The 22,220-nt window shown below is 40.9% G+C and overlaps 2 protein-coding genes across 3 annotated transcripts; both read right to left on the bottom strand.

Moving 5' to 3' along the window:
- Positions 1–2,380: 2,380 nt before the first annotated feature.
- On the bottom strand, positions 2,381–15,460 carry sf1 (splicing factor 1). The gene is made up of 12 exons (XM_017471529.3): positions 15,063–15,460; positions 12,990–13,118; positions 10,929–11,004; positions 6,661–6,813; positions 6,483–6,572; positions 6,119–6,302; positions 5,892–6,007; positions 5,049–5,156; positions 4,749–4,932; positions 4,299–4,521; positions 3,967–4,131; positions 2,381–3,843 (listed from the first exon to the last, which is right to left on the bottom strand). Exons 1-12 carry the CDS (start codon positions 15,292–15,294, stop codon positions 3,521–3,523), a joined length of 1,983 nt encoding a protein of 660 aa, XP_017327018.1. The 5' UTR covers positions 15,295–15,460; the 3' UTR covers positions 2,381–3,520.
- Positions 15,461–17,208: 1,748 nt separating this feature from the next.
- Positions 17,209–21,091, bottom strand: rbm4.1 (RNA binding motif protein 4.1). Of its 2 annotated transcripts, none has more exons than XM_017471530.3 (3): positions 20,996–21,091; positions 19,873–20,312; positions 17,209–19,405 (listed from the first exon to the last, which is right to left on the bottom strand). In XM_017471530.3, the coding sequence occupies exons 2-3, from the start codon at positions 20,282–20,284 to the stop codon at positions 18,531–18,533; spliced, it is 1,287 nt and encodes a 428-aa protein (XP_017327019.1). In that variant the 5' UTR covers positions 20,285–20,312; positions 20,996–21,091; the 3' UTR covers positions 17,209–18,530. The 2 variants fall into 2 exon arrangements, with proteins under 2 accessions (XP_017327019.1, XP_017327021.1); XM_017471532.3 differs by lacking the exon at positions 20,996–21,091 and adding an exon at positions 20,764–20,980.
- Positions 21,092–22,220: the final 1,129 nt, after the last annotated feature.

The raw sequence follows: 22,220 nt of genomic DNA, 5'->3' as shown, positions 1-22,220 counted from the left end.
TAAAAAATGTAGTATGTATGTTTTATAAGCTGTTTTCCACTTGGGGACCAAACATTTCTGGTATTGATAGTAATAACACACACACACACACACACACACACACACACACACACACAGAGTACTCATATGGTGGAAAGAATTGGGTCACCCTGTCTGTGTCTATAAGTGTTGTCCAAAATATTTTCAGAAAATAAAGCTTAAGCACTAAGGAGATGAGATACAGTAGTGTGTGTCTGTTACATGAACTGCTGAGTTTACATTACTTCAAATATGATGTTTTTTTATTCTACAGTATCGTGCAACCATATTCTCTCATCCTCGGGTCCTCCGTGATTTGAAAACTGCACATGCTGCCTGTGAACATAAAATAAAAATAAAAAACCCTCTTCTTTAAACAAACGATGTCAATCAGCATCAGCAACTGCCAGTAGTGAATAAAATGTTGGGGTGGTACCCGGGGTGGCCAATCGGATGTACCTTTTAGATTTGACAATTATTTACATAGATTTTATGAAATGCAATGCATAGTGACATTATTCTGTTATTTACAATATAGAGTAATATTTTAGCAAACAACTGCAATAATAGTTATGCAAAGACAATCAATCACTGGTCAAAATATCCCAAACGTTTTAGAGAGGGGGGAAAAACCCGGCAGTGAACCGTTTGAGAAATGAAAGAGTCGGCTCTTATTGGTGAACCGAGTCAAATGATCCGACTCTCTGAAAAGAGCCGGAATTTTCATCACTACGCTGTACAGGCGTGCACACACTCAGGTCCGTTAGGTTAGTGCACTGTATGGAGCGTGCTGTTGCCAGGCAAGTTGCCAGATAGTGAGACTTCCCCGTCCAGCTGACCTTGTGCTAGTATTTTCACTTGGTGGTATTGTTATCTAGTAATCCGACCATATATGACCATTTTATAGGTGAATAATAATTAACTGTAGCCTGTTCGGTGCTATGGGCAGTTTCTCAGCCTCCCAGATACATTCCTCAGAGGTGATCACCACAGAATAATTACTGATCAAGCAATAATTTAGATAACAGGTTCCCACCCCTGGGAATACTGTATATTCTTTATCTCTGTGCACTGCTTAAACACTTGGGCACAAAAAACTGTCACTGATTACTGTCTATTGCACCTACCTCATGCTGTGATGTATATATAGGCCCTACAGAGTGTTAGTTGTAAAGTATGTCCATTGTATTAAGCACTTTGTCACTTTGTCATATTTAGGGTATACAGTGTGTCACTGCAAACCAGCGAAAAATTAATGGTATGTACAAGCTTGGCCAATACTGGGGCAGTGGTGGTGGTTAAGGCTCTGGGTTACTGATTGGAAGGTCAGGGGGTTCAAGCCCCAGCACTGCCATAGGTGTGCTGTATCATGGCTGACCCTGTGTTCTAACCCCAGCTTCCTGACATGCTGGGGTATCTGAAGAGAATTTCACTGTACTGTATGTGATCAATAAAGACTCATTAACAAAACTGGTTCTGATGATTATTTATAGCTTGGGGGTGGTTCATAGTGAACTGAGGTTGGTTTTTATCAATGATTGTCCTAGAAACAGGAATCAACCTGCCAACCCTGGCAGAAAGCATCAATAAGAACTGAAACTACCATAATAAATAAATAAACGATGTGAATGAAGTGACTGCAGTTTTTACAGGAACAGAAAGATATTAAACTGCTCAAACTTTCAAGAAATTTCACTTTTAATCAATCGTTTAAAAGTCATAACACTTTAAAGTTTGGAAGTTTCTATTACTACCCTAAAGTGGATTATGCTCCTAACAGCACATGCTGATGTGTTTTATTCCTCTTATACTACAGCAGTTTGCTAACAAATGAAGTTTTAATGAACAACTTTTCATACTTTGTAACAGTTTATCTAATGCTCTAGAACAGTTATAATGGCTGTAAATAGTCGTTCTCTCAGCCCCTTAAATTTTTCCGTCCTGAAATTAAGAAGACATTAAGAAATATTTGTTTCATGTTACCGAAAAGCTGGAAAAAGCAGTTTCTGCACTGAAGCCTCTCCTGTGGCAGAAAACTAACCCCTACAAACCACTGAGACTGGACACTCTTTATTAAACACCACCATCAGAATAAAATAAATAAATAAAAAAAAATATATACAAAATTTTTTTTAAAAAAGTCATCAGCACAGAGGTTTAAACAGTTTTGTAAACATGTCTGAGCACATGGGCTACAGGAGAGCTTTATATAGCAGCACTACCATAATAGGCACATTCCTGTTGAGATCCACGGCAAAAAGCAGGACACTGAAGATTACCGGAATGACACTTTTCATTGGTTTTATGTTTTCAGGTTATTCGTATTGTACCTCAACCTTAAAAAAGAGAGATCACCATGGTGTTATTTTAATAGAAATGTAGAATCCCCTTTATTTTAAGAGTACAGGAACTTAACATATATTCACTTTGTCCATTTTGTACTGTACATACAATAAAAATAGTTGCACACTTTAGGACTGGAAAGCTGCACAAACAAAGCAAAAAAAAACAATCCTGGTGGGGGGGGCCCTGGGGGGGGGGGGGAGACCAAAAACAAATTTAGACAACTATCAGAAGACCTCAAAGAAACCCAATGGACAAGGTTCACACATCTTAAATCACTGTTTCAATTCCATGATTTTGCAGGAGGAACTCATTGTGAAGGTGCAATTTCCAGCAAAAAGACCTATACAATGGTTTATTTCATCGCATCTTAATCATTCCTTTTCTTGAGGCAAAATCCTCAGACTTTCAACTTGTTTGAGTTGAGCTCACGAAAAGACACTACAGTGAGAAAAGTGGGGCACAAGAGTGGGACGGTTTTCTTGCAGAAGCAGTCAGGAATACAAATGTAGTTAAACTCCTGTTTAACATCAATCGAGTGAAGTAGCTTCAAGTCTTTTATGCACAGACATTCTAAAATAAATCCTAAAACTAATAAACAACCAAACCTGGAACTGCAAAAGCACAACATACGTGAAGAATCTGCCCACCTGTTTCTGTTACTATGTAAATGTGAAGCCATTTCAACTTTTATTTAACTGAAGTTATAATTACAAAAATATTCAAAACAACAATCTTTTTTTTTCCTTTACATATGAATTAACAAAAGAAAGCTTTTGGATGCCAAATGTTTTTGGATTCATTACAGAGGAAACTATCTGATTTTGTAATGCATGAAAAAAAAATTGGATGCTTAACATAACTGTTCAATTACTATGGTCTGGAATGTCACTTAGCACTGAAATTTGGGCCAACCAATGAAACAAAAGCCCTGCAAACACACATACCATTCCCTTCACATCAAAAAACAAAAATAATCTACCAATTGAGCAAACACTACAATTTTAAAATCAGAAACAAATTAAGTTAAGCAAATGTACATGTCAACTATGCCAGCCTTACCCCCCCCCCCCCCCCCCCCCCCCCCTTGTATTAACAATCAAGTAGAACCAAGTCATGTTGTCCTCCAGCTTTTAGTATGTGGTTGATGTGGGGGTATTTAATTTTGGGGTGGTGGGGGAGGTGGGGCAGGTGGCATCCCAAATGGAGGCATTCCTGGGATTCCCATCATGGTAACAAAGTTGGGGTCCATGGGTGGTGGAGGTGGAGGGGGTGCATACATCATGCCTGCTGAGCCTGGTGGTGGTGGAGGGGGAGGAGGAGGGGCACCAGGGGGCAGTGGGGGCTGAACTCCAGGAGGAGGGGGCACCATGGAGGGGTTTCCCATAGGAGGAGGGGGCTGGGCAGCAGAGCTTGCTGCTGGCTGGGGTTGCTGCCATGGAGGCAGGTTACCCGTAGCTGGGGTAGAAGTGGTAGTGGTATCTGTAACAAAAGACAAAAAAAAAACACAAACACAATTGAACACTCAAAAATTGAGTCTTGCGTTGAGTTGATCGAGTGCCATACACTCTAGTATAAAATACATTGCCTATGGTGTGTACTTACTCTGCTGCCATGGCAGCGGGGCACTAGTTGCCATGCTGCTGGTAGGTGGAGGGGGTGGGGCCTGCTGTTGCCAAGGTGGCAGAGGTCCGGATGGGGGTGGGGGAGGTTGGTTGTTTGGTGGCGGTGGGGGCGGTGGCATCATGCCCATAGGAGGAGGCAACAAACCTATAAAAGTGAAAAAAGAATTTTAGAAGTTTGAATCAATACTTCCACATTTCATAAATACTACCTTGTGCCTTGTATTCTCCAATGCCATCCATGTATGGTTCAATGACAAATTTGCTTTCTGCATTCATTTACAGGGTTTGTATTTTAACTGATTTGCAACTCACCCATCGGGTGTCCATGAGGAGAAGGGCCCTGGCCCATGGGTGGAGGGGGAGGTTGCATCCATGGTGGGGGCATGCCATTAGGGTTGGGAGGCATGGGTGGTCCACCCATGTTGGGCATGGGTGGAGGGAAATTGTGGGGACCTCCATGACCACCTGGACCGCCATGCATGCCATGGAAGTTCCTGTTGTCTGAATGGCCAGAGTTCATCCAGGGAGGACGGTTCTAGACAAGAAATAGGAGAGTGTAAGGAGGAATACGGAATGAGTGGGGTAGATGGGTGTTTGCAGGTCATACCAGAAATGACCAAATCATACAAAATTTTAAATTGTGGGTGTGCACTTCTGCTATTATAGATTTACTGTCCTTTAGAGCTCAGATCCACACTTATCCAACACCTGTGATCCAGATAAAGGAGGAGAAACAGAGCAGAACAACCCTGGTGTACTCACTGGAGGTGGCTGGTTGCTGTTAGGTCCAGTTCCTCGGGGGCCACTGGATGGGTTGTTGTGTCCACCACCGGGTGCGGGAACCGGAGCCTCTCCCAGTTCGGCCATTAGAGACAGATACTCTTTATCCATACGGGCCTTATCCTGGGCTGACTGGGGTGGATCACCTTGCCTCTGGGTATAAGTACTACAATGGGATGAGATTCAAGGTTGAATACATGATGTTCTCAAAATTGAACACACTACTGCAATATAGCAAACAAACACTTCAATAGGGATTCAAGCACAGGTCTGGCCTGTTACCTAGTAAACTTGCAGTCAGAGGCGATATGTCCAGCTCCTCCGCACTTCGTGCACAGGGTAGTGTTGGTAATGCTACGAGGCTCAGAATTTTGCCAAGGGCGCAGAATCCTGAAGAAGGAAACAAGGTTAGGATAAAGTGCTAGTAGACAGATTATTTGGTTAATTTCATAAACAGGTTGGAATGCTATTCATATGCCTGTAAGACATGTTTTACAGCAAATTACTGCTATAAAAAAATGTTTATCAAGGTCTTATTTTTTTTCCCTCTGCTCATTCTCCATCTGTACTGAACATTGCAATGCAATCAGTAAAAAAAATTAAGGGGAGAAAGGAAAGAAGAAGAAGAAAAAAAAATGAAGGAAGTAACCGACAATTTCCACAGGAAAATAAAGACATTCAACATGTTCAAGCATCCAATAATCCAAATTTCCTTTTAAATCAGTTTAGAACATCTGAAGTTCTCACTCTAGTAGCTGTCAAAATATCTGCTGAGGCAAGACTCTGACCGACTCTTTTAAACAGGAAGGGAACTGGCTGGTTGGATGTTGCAGACCCCAAACCTTCATTTTTTGCACTCATGTTGCCTGTCGATTCAGAAAACATCCACTCTTCTATCTATCTTTCAGACTGTAACAGTTTTTGGAAGATCAACTTTAAAAGGAAACACAGAAGGGGCTGTGCTTATGCTCAACAGTCAAATCATTTCAAAGCAGGCCGATAAACAGGTTTGTAATTGCATATGGGAAAATTTAGATTCGTTCTACTATAAGATTTGTCTTTCAAGAGTATGATACTTTGCTTGTAGACCTAGGGCTAGGGTGTATTAAGCTTGAGGACCGTTACCTGTTATCGTCCTCTCTCAGAGTGCCATTGAGTCGAGCCAGCTCCCTCAGCTGCATCTTCCTCAAGTCATTCTGATCCTCTGGGGTCTCAATACCCTGCTTCAGGATATTACGGATCTAGAGAGAACCCAAAAAGCAAATTCAGCCACGAGCTTCACAAACAATTGAAAAATAATGTCACTGTAGGGTGGCCTATAAAAGACATTGTGTCCTACAGTCCTAACTGACCTGCTCTACGGCCTTCTTGACGTTCTCCATGGTGTTGGCAGTGACCAAGGCGTGTAGAGGCTCGTCCTCTCCTGGGAGCATCTGTCCATCCTTACGGCCCACTTTGCCCTCCTTAACAGAACCCTTCCCACGGATCATGATCTTAGCACAGCACTCTTTCTCAATGTTCTTCAGCGTGTTGCCACTGTGTACCATAGAGGAGGAATGCAAAGGCAGTCAAGTTAACTCTGCACGTACCCAGAGACCTTTGGTTTTGTTTAACTTAATTCAAAGTGTTCATCTAGACCAAGGTTCAATGGTCAATTTTAGTCTTGGACACCCTCACTGCATTAGCAGTGTCCAGTGATGTATGGAGGGCACATACCGTGGCCCAATGAGAAGTCCAACAAAGTTGATTTCTGGATACTCGTCCTGTGGGATCATCACTTTATCACTGACTCTGGTGGCTGGAGGCCTGAAACATTAGTAATGGTTAATAGACAATAGCTCAAAAGATAATACAATCAAACTTGACCACCAACTGAGAGGTCAGAAACGCTTACTTATAGTCAGCAGGTGGCTTAAACTCAGGGTTCAGCCCAACCATCTCAGTGATGAGTGAATGCCTCTCCTCTTCCAGTTTTTTTCTGGTGCGGTACTCACGCGTGTTCAACCTCTTCCCCTCGCTGTTATAGATTGGCTCGGGAGAAGGGGACCTGTTGGGGAAATCGAGAATACACAGACAGAAAAATGTACCCACAATTTAAAAAAACAAAATTCTTTAAAGGAACGGCAAACAACACTCACTTCCCTAAACCTAACAAAACCCTAATTTATCTTCAGCTGTTTTTTTTATGGTCACTTTAGAAGTGCACAGGATGCCCCAGAATCATATCACACCAGGGCATAGTGATAGGGAAAAGTTTGGCAGAGAGAAGGGGAAAACCTCTTTTTCTTTTTTTTTTTTCTTTTTTTTTTTAAAAACCATTGAGGAGGATTAGAAATAAAGGATGCTCTCAATTTTAGAGATGGCAGCATATGAAGCCTGGTTGGGATACCCAAACATCAAAACAGGTATTTTATCTACTGTATCTATAACAGGGGCAAAAAAAAATGAAATCAATGTCCACTTTGGACAAACGGGGCAACCAACACAATTCGGGATCAGTGTCTCTCTGTGGAAACTGAACTACCCCTTCACACTGGAGCAGGCGACGCTCTGGCATGAGAAGTCTTTGGATGAGTGTAGTAGACTTCACACTCCTGAGAAGAGCATTCTAGCTTCGGCTGCAATCGTTACCTTACCCTTGGATGCTGCTGAAAACCTGTTATGCTGCGTTATGAAGCTCTGTGCTTGAAAAAGGTTACGAGAGGGGAATTTGGGTTAGAGAAAATGGATTATGATTAGACAATAAACCTTTGAGAGAGGTCTCAAAAAAAAAAAGAGAGACGACGTTAATAGGTTCATGAGAGACAGCGCAAAAAGAAAAGTGAATCAACAAAAAATACCCCCAAGATTCAAGTCTCTCGCATTTGGCTTGCAAACTCCAGCGCTGGCAACCTGAAAGACCCTCAACATTTTTTTTTTTTTTTGGCGTGGTGGAAGTGGGGGGTGTGATCCTAAAATCCTGGATCTTCTCAAACATACCTTGTTTTTGGCCGTGCTGTGGAAACTTCGGATTAGGTTCATGCTGGAGAGATTATGGCAGGAAGAGATAGCTGGCTAGCAAAGAGAGACTCGTGCTTGAGCAACATTAAAATTCCAGCTTTAAAATTAAAGGCTTATGCAAACTATGTGCAAGCCATCATTGTCATTAGGGTTATGGTTACACCAGGAAGGACAGTGTTCTCCAAGAGAGGTCTTCCAGGGTGGAAATCTGGCATACTGCGAAAATTCCTGGACAACGTGGTGTAATCCCCTTTATGGAAAATCATTAGTGACCTTCACAAGAGTCAGCAATTCAAAACTGAAGAGGAGAGTGTTTAAAATCAGTAAAACTAAACTACGGATTTTAGTAGGGGCTGTCTTAGCAGAGCTTAATCTGAAATACAGAAAATGAATATGTATTTTAAAATGTTCAACTACACGTTCAAACCAATGACTAAAAAGGGAAAACATACACCTACAACTGATTTTCTTCTTATTCACACATTCATACAACCCAGTTCTTTCAGCTATTCTTTAGAGCAGTTACACGACAAATCTCTATAACTTCATGCATACAACTGCACTATGTATACATGACAAACATTTTAAAAAAATTTTTTTTAAATGGATCAAAGATTACAAATATATACCCCATTCGTCTGGTGGGAATCAGCCAAAACCTTAATGATTTTTTTTTTTAAACATTTGATGAAGCACATTATATAAGACACCCACCACCAACATTAAGTGCTCCATTAAGACAAATTTTAAGCTCAAATTCTGTGCATGAAAAGCAATACAGTAAACTGTCACATCATCTAGTACAAATAGTACATCTATGATTAAACATTGGAATTTAATTAAAAAATAATTCTACTGCCCTATAGAAATGTAGAAATCTACTGTACTCTAGAAAAGAAAATAGAAATTCTTGCTAATGATATCTGAATATACCTCAAATCTGGAATAACGTTACTCTCCCTGTATTATTTAAAGTAAAGGAAGCATGCAAAATATACAGATATCTAAAACTAAAAACAACCCGATAAACATTTTAAACAGCAAGTGGTTAACGTGCACCAATTATGCTTTTTCAGATATTACCTTTCATGTAGTGAGTTATACTGCTCTTAGTGAATGTAAAAAGAAGAGGAAAAAAAAAAGTCTGCAAAGTCTCAAAAATCGCACGACAAATGGAGTTATTGACTCCCAGAAGAAGGAACTAATTCTGAAACGGCCGAAAGGAGTCGTCAGTAATTCCAGACTTACTTTCTGTACTAACATACGTAGGCTTGTAACAAAAAAACAAAACAAAAAAAAAACTCTGCCTCTGGTCTTCACTGGCTGCTCGCGAACATCATGTACTTTGACCCGCCCTCAAACACCACAGTTGAGGTTGCATCCTAAAAGAGTTAGGTTCGTATCTAGAAGACGATGTTTTCCGCGCTGCAAAAGCAAGACCACGTTGCATCGACTCGCAAAGGATGAGGATATAAAGCGTCAGTGGTTAGAATGCATTTTAAAATGTTACCACAGCAGTTCAACTCCGATCTTTGTGTTCCCGTCATTTCATGGACGACTGCTTCTCAAATCTAGCTTAACTCAAGGCTGGATTTGCGAAATGATTATTAAAGAGGGGCTGTACACACTTTATTTGGACCGTCTTGCACCTCTGGATCACAACCTGCAAACTGGATAAATAAATTATGTATATATTTTCTACCGAGTGTTCCAAATGCGTAGTTTTGTGTTGTATATGTGTACAGCCAGTGCACAGCGGTAGGCCTCTGCTAACCAGCTAACTCACGTTATTGCCAAGCTACATATAAACTTACCACCGAGAAAAGTCCTGTTCTCGTCATGCTTGCAATGGTGGTTCGGGTTGATCTTCCAACATATCATTATCGGACACGGGCTCAAATTGATAAGGTAAAAACGACATTACGGTGATGAAACTCTGATAGGGTAGTGGGTGTTTCCTTCCCAACACGCATTTGTAAGCGGTAGACCAATCACAAAAGACTGGCACATCTGACCAATCAGAGCATGGTATGCACTCTGAAAGGAGGAGTTCAGAGTGAATCCTTTAGAACGGATCATTGAAAGAGTTGCTTGTGACAGGTGGGGGGGAAGCAGTGTAAATTATGAGAAAATTAAAGTGCGTTTTGACCTTGGATGCATGTAAACCTATTGTATGAAACAAAATGAGGCACATTTCAAAACCATAATAGGTGCACTTTAAGGATAATATACAATTAAATATTTATTTGTACTCACTTGAACTAAACTACTAAGGGCAGGGCTTAAAGTAGAATTAAAGAAAGAAAGAAAAAAACCCACACATTTGATGGGATTTAAGCCATTTGTATTAAAACGAGCCAAGATTCTAGTTCTAATGTGAAAGAGTGAATGACTGTAGAAAGGATAATCTAAAGAATTTAGTTCACTTGTGATGCCAAAATGTGAAATGCTTCCTTTACTTTAATATTATTCGCTTAGCTTAAAGGTGAATGCCAGCAAAACATCTCCAGCATTTTCATATTTGCCTTGCTGACAATTTAATATGATACTGCTTTCCAGTATAGAGAAATATTACTTCTGTGTTTTCTAATTAAACATGTCTGGTGGTTGAAAAAAATTAAGTAAAATAATTCTATATACTGGAAGGTGTTCATCTGGTCAAATGCCATTTTCTCAGCAGGTCACAGACTGACAAATACAAAAATGATTTTTGGGCAGAATTACCCTTAAGTGCCAAGCGTTCATCATGCCTTTGCCTGTCCAGATAAAATGGTTAACTGAGGGGGGGTGGGGGGTGGGGGGTGGGGGACTACTTTGACCACATATACATTGATAATAAAAGTGCCAAGCAGTATAATGTTCTTAAAGTGCTACATGTTAACTTAAACAAATAAATAAATAAATAAATAAATAAATAAATAAATACAGGAGAAGCAAAGACATGATATCCCCTAACATAATACCTGGATGATTACCAAATTTAGAACCTGCTTAAACACTACCATGGCTACATTTCTAAAGACACGACTGAATTATTTCCTTATATGTATAGTTTGTATAAAACAGAGCCATTTTCTTTTAAGATTTGGCTTCATAATTGACGACAGATAAAAAGAGGTAAAGAAGGTGTTACTGTTGTTGGGTTTAAATGGTTATTCCGACCTGTCCTCAGGATTAACAGGGATTCCCAGGTCTCCTGTACGCAGTTTACGAGTCAGGTCTTCGATCTGCAGTTGGACTGGAAGAAATCAGGTTAGGAAAGAAAACAAAAAACAAGGATGGAGAAAAATGTGGTTAGCAGAAAAAAACACCCAAAACAAAGAGAGCATTTCATTTCTCAGTGGCACAGTCTGATAATAAGTCGTAAAAAGAAACAATATGATTAATATGATGCATAAGACTTTCAGTGCTATAGAACATTCTGAAACCCTTCCTAATATCTGGAAAGAGCAGACATACAGCTTTGGACTAGGAATCATAACTCCTATGCTCCTAGGGAGCCTGTAATGAAAGCAACGTTTCTTAGACACGCAGCAGAAGCAGTATATACATTTGTTAAACACAACTGAAGAAAAAAACGGACAGTTAAAATTTACATAAAGCGGGAAGGGTTTCAATTTAATTTCACAATCATTTCACAAAACATTTAATGAGAAAACGTTCACTGAGGCAGGCTTCCACTGAATGCCACCACACTCTTATTTACACACCTTTACTATAGTTTCACACAACTTTCCTTTGTTGCTGCTTAAAATCATTGATTTCAGGTTATTCTGAACAACGAGTGGTGCCACAAAAAGGAAGTCTGCCAGAGGAAAGTGTAGTTTCTCTGAAAACTGACAAGTAATCATTCCTAGAAGTTTAGTGATCCATGCTGCATCACAACACTTACATTTCACTGTTTTATTGTGAACGCACCAGATTTGCGTGGTCACCGAGAAGAAGAAGAAGAAAATAAATAAATAAAAGCACAGGGAGAAAGTTCGGCTGAGGATAAAGTCTCAGGCTGTGTGAACATTGCTGATGTCATTAATGGAAATTGACGATGACTGACAGAGCGCATGTGCTAACCTACAAGCCCGCAGAAACGGAAAGTTCTGTTTTGCATACAGCGTACATGATGTGTTTCGACTACAACGAGAAATACGGGTGCCAAAAATAACAAACAAGTGAAGATATCTGAACAATTTCTAACACCCTGGAATACAAGTGGGCTTTGGGAGGGATCGACTATCATATTTTATTCCTTGTCATTAACTCGTACCATTATCAACAGGCCCACGTTAGTGGTGACTTACCAGGAACAAGATCTATCCAACTCAATGCATTTATCTAACTAAACGCATTTGCATAGTTATAGCTTCACATATTGGATTTTAGATTGTTTCCAGCAATGTTTGTAAAACAAATCATCAAACTGACCAAAGTTAACCTGGAATAATAATTAGGCCATTATGATTTAACCTGCCCAGAGAGGTTTGCGCTGCAAAACCCATGCAATTTAACAGACCTAGGTGGAATGGACTGAGGAAATATTTGTGAAGGGACAGAGTATAAGATTAGTCACATGCAGTTTGGAATACAACTGACAGAAATGGAGACACCACACTGATTACACAGCGCACAAACACACAAACACACACACACAGGTGATGAAGATGACTGCAATTCATGTTAGCCCCGCTTTGCCTGCTCTGCAGCCAATCAGATTCCAGTTAAAACCTTTTCCATGGTTAACATGAGCAGCAATGATATCCTACAGCCAGACAACTCACAACATCAGAGAGACTGTGGGTAATATTACTGGGACAATATTACAAACAACTCAATCACAGTGCACAGTTTGTGCAATTTGAAAACATCCCTACCACAATTTGAGGCCGATTTAACGTGACCCTGTATTCTATATGTCCAGACATTAAAGAACACCACTGCAAACGTGTAGAGCTGGACTGCATCTCACTACGCTAGCAGCGTTTTGGCATGCATGTTCATTAATGTCTGAACAATATGTAGCGGAATCAGTTCAACAACCACGTCCTCTGAATGATGTGCAAATTGTTACGAAGCAATGGGCACATAACTTCTCGTACTGAAAAGAAATGAACTTAAAAGGGAGCTGTTGGAATGTAGAGAGGGAGTATAAACTTTGCAGGGTGTCCACCAACAAGACAGATTAATCAATCTCAGACATTCAGAGGAGAAATCAAGTACCATAATTACCTATATAAGCTCTCTCCTGTTCACGAGAAAGGCCGGGAGGGATGACAGTGGGCATTCCTGGGATAATGGTCTTCTGATCAGGGGTCTCGCTGCTCCAGCGACTCTTTTTCCTCTTCTTCAGACTCATATCTGTCAGAGATGGGTATTCAGGTATCAGTGAACAGCACCGTACCAAAACGTGTACACATCAGAACTAGAGAAAGGACTGAGAGACTGGTGGTAGACGCATATTGTACCAACACTCCTTCTACGTTTGATCAGGTGAATCAGAGAGATACAGGATGCCGACTGTATCCCTGTATCCATCAGTTTCTGTAGTATGTAAACCCATTCATCAGTGAAAAGGCACCACCACCGAGTGTGTGCTACTGCAGACACTTATAGGTCACTTTTTTTTTTTTTTACCCCTGAAGTTGTAGCTGTACAACTTCACCCTTGTATATCTAGCCTTTCATCAGGATCAGTTTCTGAATATTCTCAACGAGATGTGTTTAAAACCCTAGTAATGGTGATACACTTTTTCCAGTGCCAAACTCCCTGCCCCACGAGTCCTGGTGTTGTGCTAATAATAGTCTACCAAACATTATCTTGTCATATAGCAGCCTCAAACCAATCCAGCGATGGAAAAATCACTGATAAATTGTTCATAATGAAAGACAGACTGCGATCGGTAATGCTTTACCTGAAAATGGCTAATGGGTGTCTAACCAAGAAAACACATACAAAAATAAACATGCCTCTGTAAAGATGATTTCCACCTAGCACTATAATAACCTTTGAGTACTGCAATAAAATTGTGTACATCAGTTAGCATAACTAAGTAGATATGATGTTCAATGGTAGTAACTAGGGCTGGAATGATCAGTCCAACATTGATTACTTTGATCAGAAAAATACACATTATAGGCACAAAAACAAAGCCGACTTACAGGGACACCAGTTTGTATGGAATTTCTGTCATGTTCGGTTTTGTTGCGACCAAAAACGCTTTATTGTGCTGTGAATTTTTTTTTTCAAAATTTGCGACACAACTTGAAGCTTTTTGTTCCGTTTTCTTTTGCGGAAAACTATTTGAATCGGCGAAATTGTATTTGCACGGTCTTTCGCAGTGATGTTTGTGGGTAAGTGAGTAAACCTTTTAGCTGTACTCATGTTCGACGCATGTGAATCGACGAGGGTTTTGGCTGAATGTGCGTTGTGATGACGCGTCTTGGTCCAAATCTGCGTTAGTTTCGAAAAATTGCAAGCTTCTCCAAACATTGTGGCATTTGCTTGATTTTGCGTTAATTTCTGCAATTGCAAAAATTGCAAAATCATGGTGGGACCAGGGACACATCTGCTCATAACCACCCTGTTGGAAAAAAACGAACAGAAACAAACCACAGAATGTCTAATGGCTTCCACTACAAATACCAATACAAACCATCAGTTGATAAACCATTAATGGTCCTTGAAGGGTATCCACTAGATACCATTTAAGAATCAGTAATGGCACCAACAGGAGGCAACAAATTACCAGTAGGGACCATTACAGTTTCCATTAAAACCATTACACGTTCTTTGAGAGTTTCTGTTTTTTTTCCGTCAAGGTACAAGGTACATGTTACATATTGCGCAATTACAAAATGGCGAACTCTGCACGTACACCTTTTAAATCTTCACTCGGACCAGCGTATACAATACCATTCCTCCTTGAATCAGCAAAGCACAGTGCACAGTGGTGGGTCCTTGCTGAAATATCTGGCCAATCGGATATTTTAAAGAAAGATCTCTCTGTAATTTCTATGAAATTGTACGTGCAGAAAGTGAACATGGTGCTACAGCGTGGGGCTGCACTGCAGTCTCTGAGCCGCGACGAACAAACACCAGGCTTTGGCTCGGTAAATTATCGAATAATACGAATAGTCGACTATGTGGTTTTAAAGAGGTTTTTAAAAACTTGTGGAAAAGTAGTCTTGGTGTCTCGCGCCTTCGAACTGAAGTCTTAGAACGTTCTGGAGCGGAAGCCCCGCGCGCGTGCACCAAAATTAGCTAATGCTACTTAAACAGTATCCCACGCAGATTATACTTTACCTCCGATCTGAGACTGCGGTCCGACAATGGGTGGGGTTGGAAATGAACCAGCAGCCCCGGGAAATCCTGGGAAAGCAGCACCCGGCATCTGTGGAAAGTTTTGGAGCGGGAAAGAGGCCGGAGGCCCCGGCGGAGGCATTAAGCCAGCACCGGGCCCCGAGTCGAAGCCCCGTTTAGCGCCGATACTCGGGTGCAGCTTCCCCAGCGGGGTTGCGTTTGCTCCCGTTGCCATTTCCTGGTGTATTAATTTTTCCTCTACTCGGTCGACTTTCTTCTACTAATTTTTTTTTTAAATAAAATCATAAGACTAACGTCTTCACGAAATTAAACTGGACCGCACCGAATACTTTACAACCTTCCTGTGTCACGATATGGTTGACCAAGATGGCGTCGTTAAGGTGGACAAAGAACGTTCAGGGTCGACCTAGGCGCCTTCTCATTGGTCAAAAGAGGTATCAATCATGACGTGTCCAAATCTTATTGGATGGATATTCTGTAGGGTTGTGCCGCCTTGATTCTTTATTTAATTTTACCGCTATTGGATGAATCGACGCTCAATAACCAGAGCTCAAAAATACCTCATGCTGAACACGCATGGAGGAGAGCCATGTTCACTACACAGTGCACTGGAGGAGGAGGAGGTTTGGCATTTTGTGCATCAGGTCTAAAAGCTATAACACATAGGGAATTTTGAGCAGCCATTTGTAGGGAATAGGGTGCTGTTTCGGACGTGGAATGACTGGGCGATTTCAGGAGTAGTGATGGCTGATACACGTGGATTAAAAACTCCAACAACAAAAAGCTCAGCCATTGGGATCTGGTCCGGGGAAATAATTTTGCCACCACCAGACTCCATGTCACAGTCAAACTTCCTGCAATAAATACAATTTTCCAGTTTATTATAGAGCAACACCTGAGCATTAGTTAAACTTCACAATTGATCCAGTGGTCATAAGTGCAGATTTTCCAACTCTTTGATATGTGCATATCATATTTGATTACATATATGCATTCATTAATTCATCATGATCACTGGCATATCTAATGACAAAAAAGGGTATAGGAAGATGGACGATTTTATAAACACACTTAGCTTATAATAAAAATAGAATAATTAGAAAACATAATAATAATAGAATAGCTTAGCTTATAAGGTAATAGTTACGGTTGGCATGGTGGTTTAGTGGTTAGTACCGTTGCCTTGCACCTCCAGGGTTAAGGGCTTGAATCCCGTCTCCACCCTGTGTGTGAGGAGCTTGTATGTTCACCCCATGGTTTCCTCCCAGTCCAAAGACAAGCGTTGTAGGCTGATTGGCATTTCCAAATTGTACATAGTGTGTGAATGTTGCTAAGCGATGGGTTGGCACCCCATCCAAGCTGTCAACAAACAACAGGCCACAAACTAACCTTCTACATATTTACAGAATACTATACTTTCTAGCAAGAATGCAGACAAAATGGAGCCATGATAAGTGAGTAGTCATGAAAGGTGAGTTATAATGAAGGAAACAGAAATAAAGTCATTAAAAGGGTCGAGAGTGTCCCATGTTCTTCTCATGTCCACACAGTTTCCTCCTAAAAATATGCAGGTAGGTGGGTTGGCTACACTAAGTTGTCTGTAGGTGTGATTGTGTGTGCATGGTGTCAAGCCATGGACTGGTTCCCATCCAGCATGAAATCCCACCCTGCGCCGTGTTCCTGGGATAGACTCCGGGTACGCTGCGATCCTGACCAGGATAAAGCAGTTACTGAAGATTAATGATTTAATTTAAAATATGTGGGTGTAGAGGTAATTATCATTATTTCAAACAGGACTCTGTGCTTGGGTGTCACAGGGTGCGTGTTAAGGTATAGTGTATATACAGTACACTCAGTTGGCAGATTGTTAGGTACACTCTTACCTTAACGCTGCTTCATCTGTAACAATTATACCAGTACAGATACACACTACAACATCACTAATAGTGATATATCATCTGTAATGTGATGTTTATCATTAAGTTGGCTCTTTTAGGTGAACATACATTGTTTTGTTACAATTTCAGTTTTATTTATTCAGTTGTAGTGTTAAATAAAATAATGTGAAAGGTTTGTTGTTGTTTTTTTATATAACTATAAGCATATACAGAACACACGGACATATGTCTGCATACATTGCCTTTATTAAGGAATAAATTGCAGTACAACTTGTAATATTACAAGGATAAATCCTATCGCCGGTGCAACTGCTGCTACTACTACTGCTGCCTATGACCTTTCCACTGGGATCATTTTATTACACAAGAAATTGGTTCATTTAATTAAAAACATCAGAACACACTTTGTAGTGGTCTAATTTTATGTGGGGACAGATCTATAAATTTTCTTAAAGGGGTCAGTACATTTACAATAGTCAAACAGAAAGTTATATTTTGTATGAAATTACATGAAGTGCTGTAGAAGCTGGCCTTCATGATGAATATTCATGCTGAAAAATTGTGAAGCACAGGAGGTGAATAATGGAAATAACAAAACCAACAGTATTAAAAAATAAATCACTGAATTCTAAGCAAGTACCAAAACTTTTTTTTTTTTTTTGATACTAACAGAAATCACATAACGAGTTTCAACAAAGAAAGAAAATCACAAAAATTTTTTACGACTGCTCTTCAATCTGACTTTTCAGATCAAAGCTGATATTTACTCGTTCGGTTCAAAATCTACAGGTAGGTCTAAATCTGCAATATACCTGGTTTCAGCTGATTTATTCTATACACTACATATCGATTCGCTCCAATTTTGATTTCATATTACAACATTTTTAAGTAGATTAGTCCGCATTTACATTAAAAATCATGTAACGTCAAAAAGAATTTAAACCCCACCCAGTTGAGGATTATAGTTATTATTCCTTAATTAGTATTCCTATGTGCCATAACATGTAAAAGCTTACAGAATTCAAAATGTGGAATTGTCCCAACTACTCGAGCAGGATTCAGTATGGATCTAAGCATTGTTTTATCTCCTTGGGAGATTAAAAAAAAGCCAAGAAACTGAAACCAATGTGAAGATGTTAATGAAATGCTACTCTGATAACACCTACAAGTAATACAACTATTAGAATAAAGCACCTAATCTGCTCCACCACACTCAAGCACCATAGTATTCACTGTATGGTTAAAAGTGATGACTGAATGACTGTGTCTGTGGAGGCATGATTGAAGGACACCTGAAAAAAAAGAGTCATCACAACACAACCAGTTAATCATTAGAGCAATCAAGGATTTTCTGCTAGGATTATGACTGCACCGTTTGAATAAGCTTAAACAATAACAAAAATCGACCACAGAATATTTCACATGATAGCATGACTACTACTCAATACAGAATGCTAGACACGCGTCCAAAAAACATCACTAGCTGTATCAACATCCACTTTACTGTATAGTCTGTGTTGTGCACACTTATGAATCGCGCACAGGTGTTAGCTTAATACGCATAGCGTGCCCGGTCGGCGTAAGGATCCCGCGGCATGTCAAACGCAGAGCTCCGAGGAAGCGAAGAGATGGGGGCGACATGCGCACGATCATACGCGTATCCTTCCACCTCGAGGGGGAGCCTTCGAATTGGGCTCCTATCACGGCCGTAGTACGAAGAACCCGGAGCCTGAGGAGGAGCAAGGGGATTTCGCTCATAGAGGTCAAGGCTAGACGAGGGCATGCGCTCTGTGCTTATGGCCGAGGACGCAGGGGGGGGGGGAGGAGGAGGGCCGGGAAGCGGGACAGCTTGTCTGTCATCAAAATAATTGCCTCCATAGGGACGCGCACGATACTTTTCATAGTAGTCCACCACCCCGTACGGATCCCGTTCATCATAGGACGCTCGCCGCGCAGGGAACCCGGGCACCGCGCTGCCGTAGCTGACGCCACTGCTGTATGCCGCCTCACTGCCGTACGTCGCGCCCATGCCGTATCCCGCCGCGACACCGAAACTCATCGCACCATTATAGCCCGTGCCCGTGCTTGTGCTCGTTCCCATGCCTGTGCCCATGCCCCTGCCATACCCAGGACCCCCATAACCAGTACCACGGGAGAAGCCTTGCACAGGCCCATAGTTGCTGCCAAAGCTCGGTTCGCCATTGAAGCCCTGTTGGAAACCGCGATCACCACCACCGCCACTCGTACCGAACCGGGGAGCGCCATATCCCTCTGAGCCCTGGCCCTCACGATAGGAGCCGTTCTGGTCCAGTGGGCACTCTTTGGACCAGTGGCCTTCCTGCCCGCACCGATAACAACCCGTTCTCTCTCCCATTCCCGGCGCTGTACGCAGGCGGCTAGTCGAAAGCTTCACGCTCATCAGTTTGCCTTAGGGAAAAGAAAGACGGAAGACAATTTCCACGATGCTTCTTAATAAATCCTAGCCAAACAAACTGAAAATCTGGGTTGTATGCAGAATTTAAGACTGGGTTGAAATGTGGCCATGCAATTTCGGAAGGACTTTTAAAAATGACTTAATCATAAGTGGCTAAAAAGATTCAGTACACACCTCAATGAAATACCTCAAGATTCTGAAGCATGCAACTACACAAAAACATTTATTTTACAGCTAACTTTTGAACAAGATGAAAAAGGGGTCAGTACTCCACTGAAATATGGACTTACTCAGATTTCAATGATCATATGGCCTCTGATATTGTACATGTACTTACCCACCTGCTTCACGCTATAAAACGGTACAAAGCGTTAAAACCACAATCTAAAACGCTTCAGATTTTGGATCATGAACACCTTCCATGGACAGGCAGACAATCTAGCTGTATATGCTGGTTCACCTTGAAATGCCGTGTTGTCTAGGCCTCGGATGGCCTCCATCGCATCCTCTACCCGCTCCATGTGGACAAAGGCATAATCCTTTACTATGTCACACTCAACCACAGGGCCAAACTCTTCAAACTTGGCCCGCAGCTCTTGGTTGGTACAACTACTACTGATATTGCCTACGTGGAGCTTGGTGGAGGCTTTGGGTTTCCCTCGGCTCATCTCCACATTCATGGCTAGACCGTTGAGCATATAATGGTGAAGGTTGCGAATGGCTTCCTCAGCCTCGGCTTTGTTTTCCATGTGGACGAAGCCGAAGTTCTTCACGATGTCGCACTCGGATATTTTACCATACTGGGAGAACAAGGACCGAAGCTCGTCCGTAGTTGTGTTTGGGGAAAGGTTCCCTACGAAGATTTTGACCATTCTGGTGCGTTGAGGTCACAACTCAGGCCTGTATAGTGAAGCAAAAACACAAGTAAAAATAATAGCAACACTAACGGGTAATTTTTTCTCTAATAACACTCCAAGAAGAATTTTTTTTTTTTTTAAAAAAAAGAAGGTGCTTAGAAGATCTTAAAATGTTCGCAATCCTCATTTTTAATAAGAACCCCACCAGAAGTTCATCATCAAGACCAGAAGTATTCATCATGGCATAAACACATGTCTAGAAACAGAAATGGCACTTAAATGAGTATGAGTGAGTGTGTGTGTGAGTGTGTGTGTATAATATAAGCTGCATGTAGCGGCTGTGCTTTTTCTGTTAGAGAACAATAGAGCAACGTGAAGGCAGAAACCGGAGCTAGCTTACAAGCAGCACCAGATTCATAAAACTGCCCAAACAAACACAATACACAGTACTGCAGAAGTCTAAGCCACGTTAATACAACGCATTATCTACTTACCTGATTATCTGCTTCCGCTCACCACAAATACACCAGCCAACAGTTCACTCGGTACGACCGGAGGATTTCAAATGAAGTGAACTAGCTAGCGAGGCTAATATAAAGCTGAGGCGACATCAGTGCTAACAAATATCGAAACCAGTGCTTTATCATCAATAATCATGTCAACACCTGACTCCTGTAATCGGCTAGACTCTAAAGGTGATATATATATACTGATTTAGCGACGTACCTTTACAGTAGTTTTTGAGAAATCGCCGGTCTGACTTCAAATGGCTAGGACACACACACACACACACACACACACATAGACACGCGCACGCGCACTCACTCACACTCTCTCTCTCTCTCTCTCTGTGTGTGTGTGTGTGAATGAGTGTGTGTGAGAGAGAACACGTTCATTACTAGAGGCATGAATTAAAAGAACTCTAAACCAAATGTAAGGTTGAACACACTGCAGTGTAAAGTAGGGGTTCACAAACTTTTTTACACACTGACCCCTTTAACTGCAAAACGCGTTTTCACACACCCTTTGAGTGCAGATTCCTTTTCAGCGATAAGCCATCTATTATTTGTTTATGTGGACATTTTAAGCTGCACTGTATGACCAAAGGTTTGTGGACACCTGACCGTCACACTCCTTCCTTTCCACACCATTTGCTTCTCGAAACTGTTTTCCACAGTTGCATAAGATGTCTCTGTATGCTGTAGCATTGCTTAGCCTTTCCCTGAAGACATGGTTGGCCAAGGTTGAAGTGGAAGAACTGGAGTGTCCTGCACAGAGCCCTGAACTTCACCTCACTGAACACCTTTGGGGTGAATTGGAACGCTGACTGCACCCCAGGCCTTTCCACCAACAGGCCTACTTGTGATTTAGGATTAAACTGACCAGTCAAATATTTCTATCTTCTCTCTAACAAGCTTTTAGCTTGATAGGTTTTCTTACACCTTGACCTATTTGTAATAGGTTGAGGATAGTTATGATGGAGACTACAGAGCACTTCTGCATAAATCTGGATAAGAGTATCAAATGCTTTAAATGCAATGTAAAAAAAAAAAAAAAAAACAACAACCCAAAACTATAGGAACTTAATAAATATAATAACTTTGATAATGGTAGTGTCTATTTTCTCCAGACTTTGAGAACTATTAAATACAGAACATATCTATACCACTATAGATGTATAGTGATTAATACTGTATATTGTAACTTTTTTTTTCCCAGTTTAGCAAAAATGAGCATATTTTTAATCTTTGCACTGAGCAATTATGCACATTCGTTTTTGCTCTATTCGTATTTTAAAATAAATAAAAAAATAGTCATTTCACTGCTTTGGCAATGCTGTACCACTTAGACATGAGAGTCAAGTTAATTGAATGTTTTCCCCCCCTTACAAAAAAATTGAATTGTGTTCCTAAGGAAACCCGAGTCCAGATTAAATAATTTAAAAAATCAG

The sequence above is a fragment of the Ictalurus punctatus genome, chromosome 7 (genome assembly GCF_001660625.3).
Source record: "Ictalurus punctatus breed USDA103 chromosome 7, Coco_2.0, whole genome shotgun sequence".
Taxonomy (NCBI): Eukaryota; Metazoa; Chordata; class Actinopteri; order Siluriformes; family Ictaluridae; genus Ictalurus; species Ictalurus punctatus.
This window is presented reverse-complemented; position numbering and strand designations above follow the sequence as displayed.

Excerpts from the sequence above, each read along its gene's own strand:
- sf1 (XM_017471529.3), bottom strand. The coding sequence starts at position 15,294 with ATGGCAACGGGAGCAAACGCAACCCCGCTGGGGAAGCTGCACCCGAGT. Across the intron at positions 13,119-15,062 it reads ACCGCAGTCTCAGATCGGAG|ATATGAGTCTGAAGAAGAGG; the intron begins GTAAAGTATAAT and ends CATCTCTGACAG. Across the intron at positions 4,132-4,298 it reads TCCTCATGGACACCCGATGG|GTTTGTTGCCTCCTCCTATG; the intron begins GTGAGTTGCAAA and ends TCACTTTTATAG.
- rbm4.1 (XM_017471530.3), bottom strand. The coding sequence starts at position 20,284 with ATGGTCAAAATCTTCGTAGGGAACCTTTCCCCAAACACAACTACGGAC. Across the intron at positions 19,406-19,872 it reads AGACAACACGGCATTTCAAG|GCAAACTGATGAGCGTGAAG; the intron begins GTGAACCAGCAT and ends CTTTTCCCTAAG.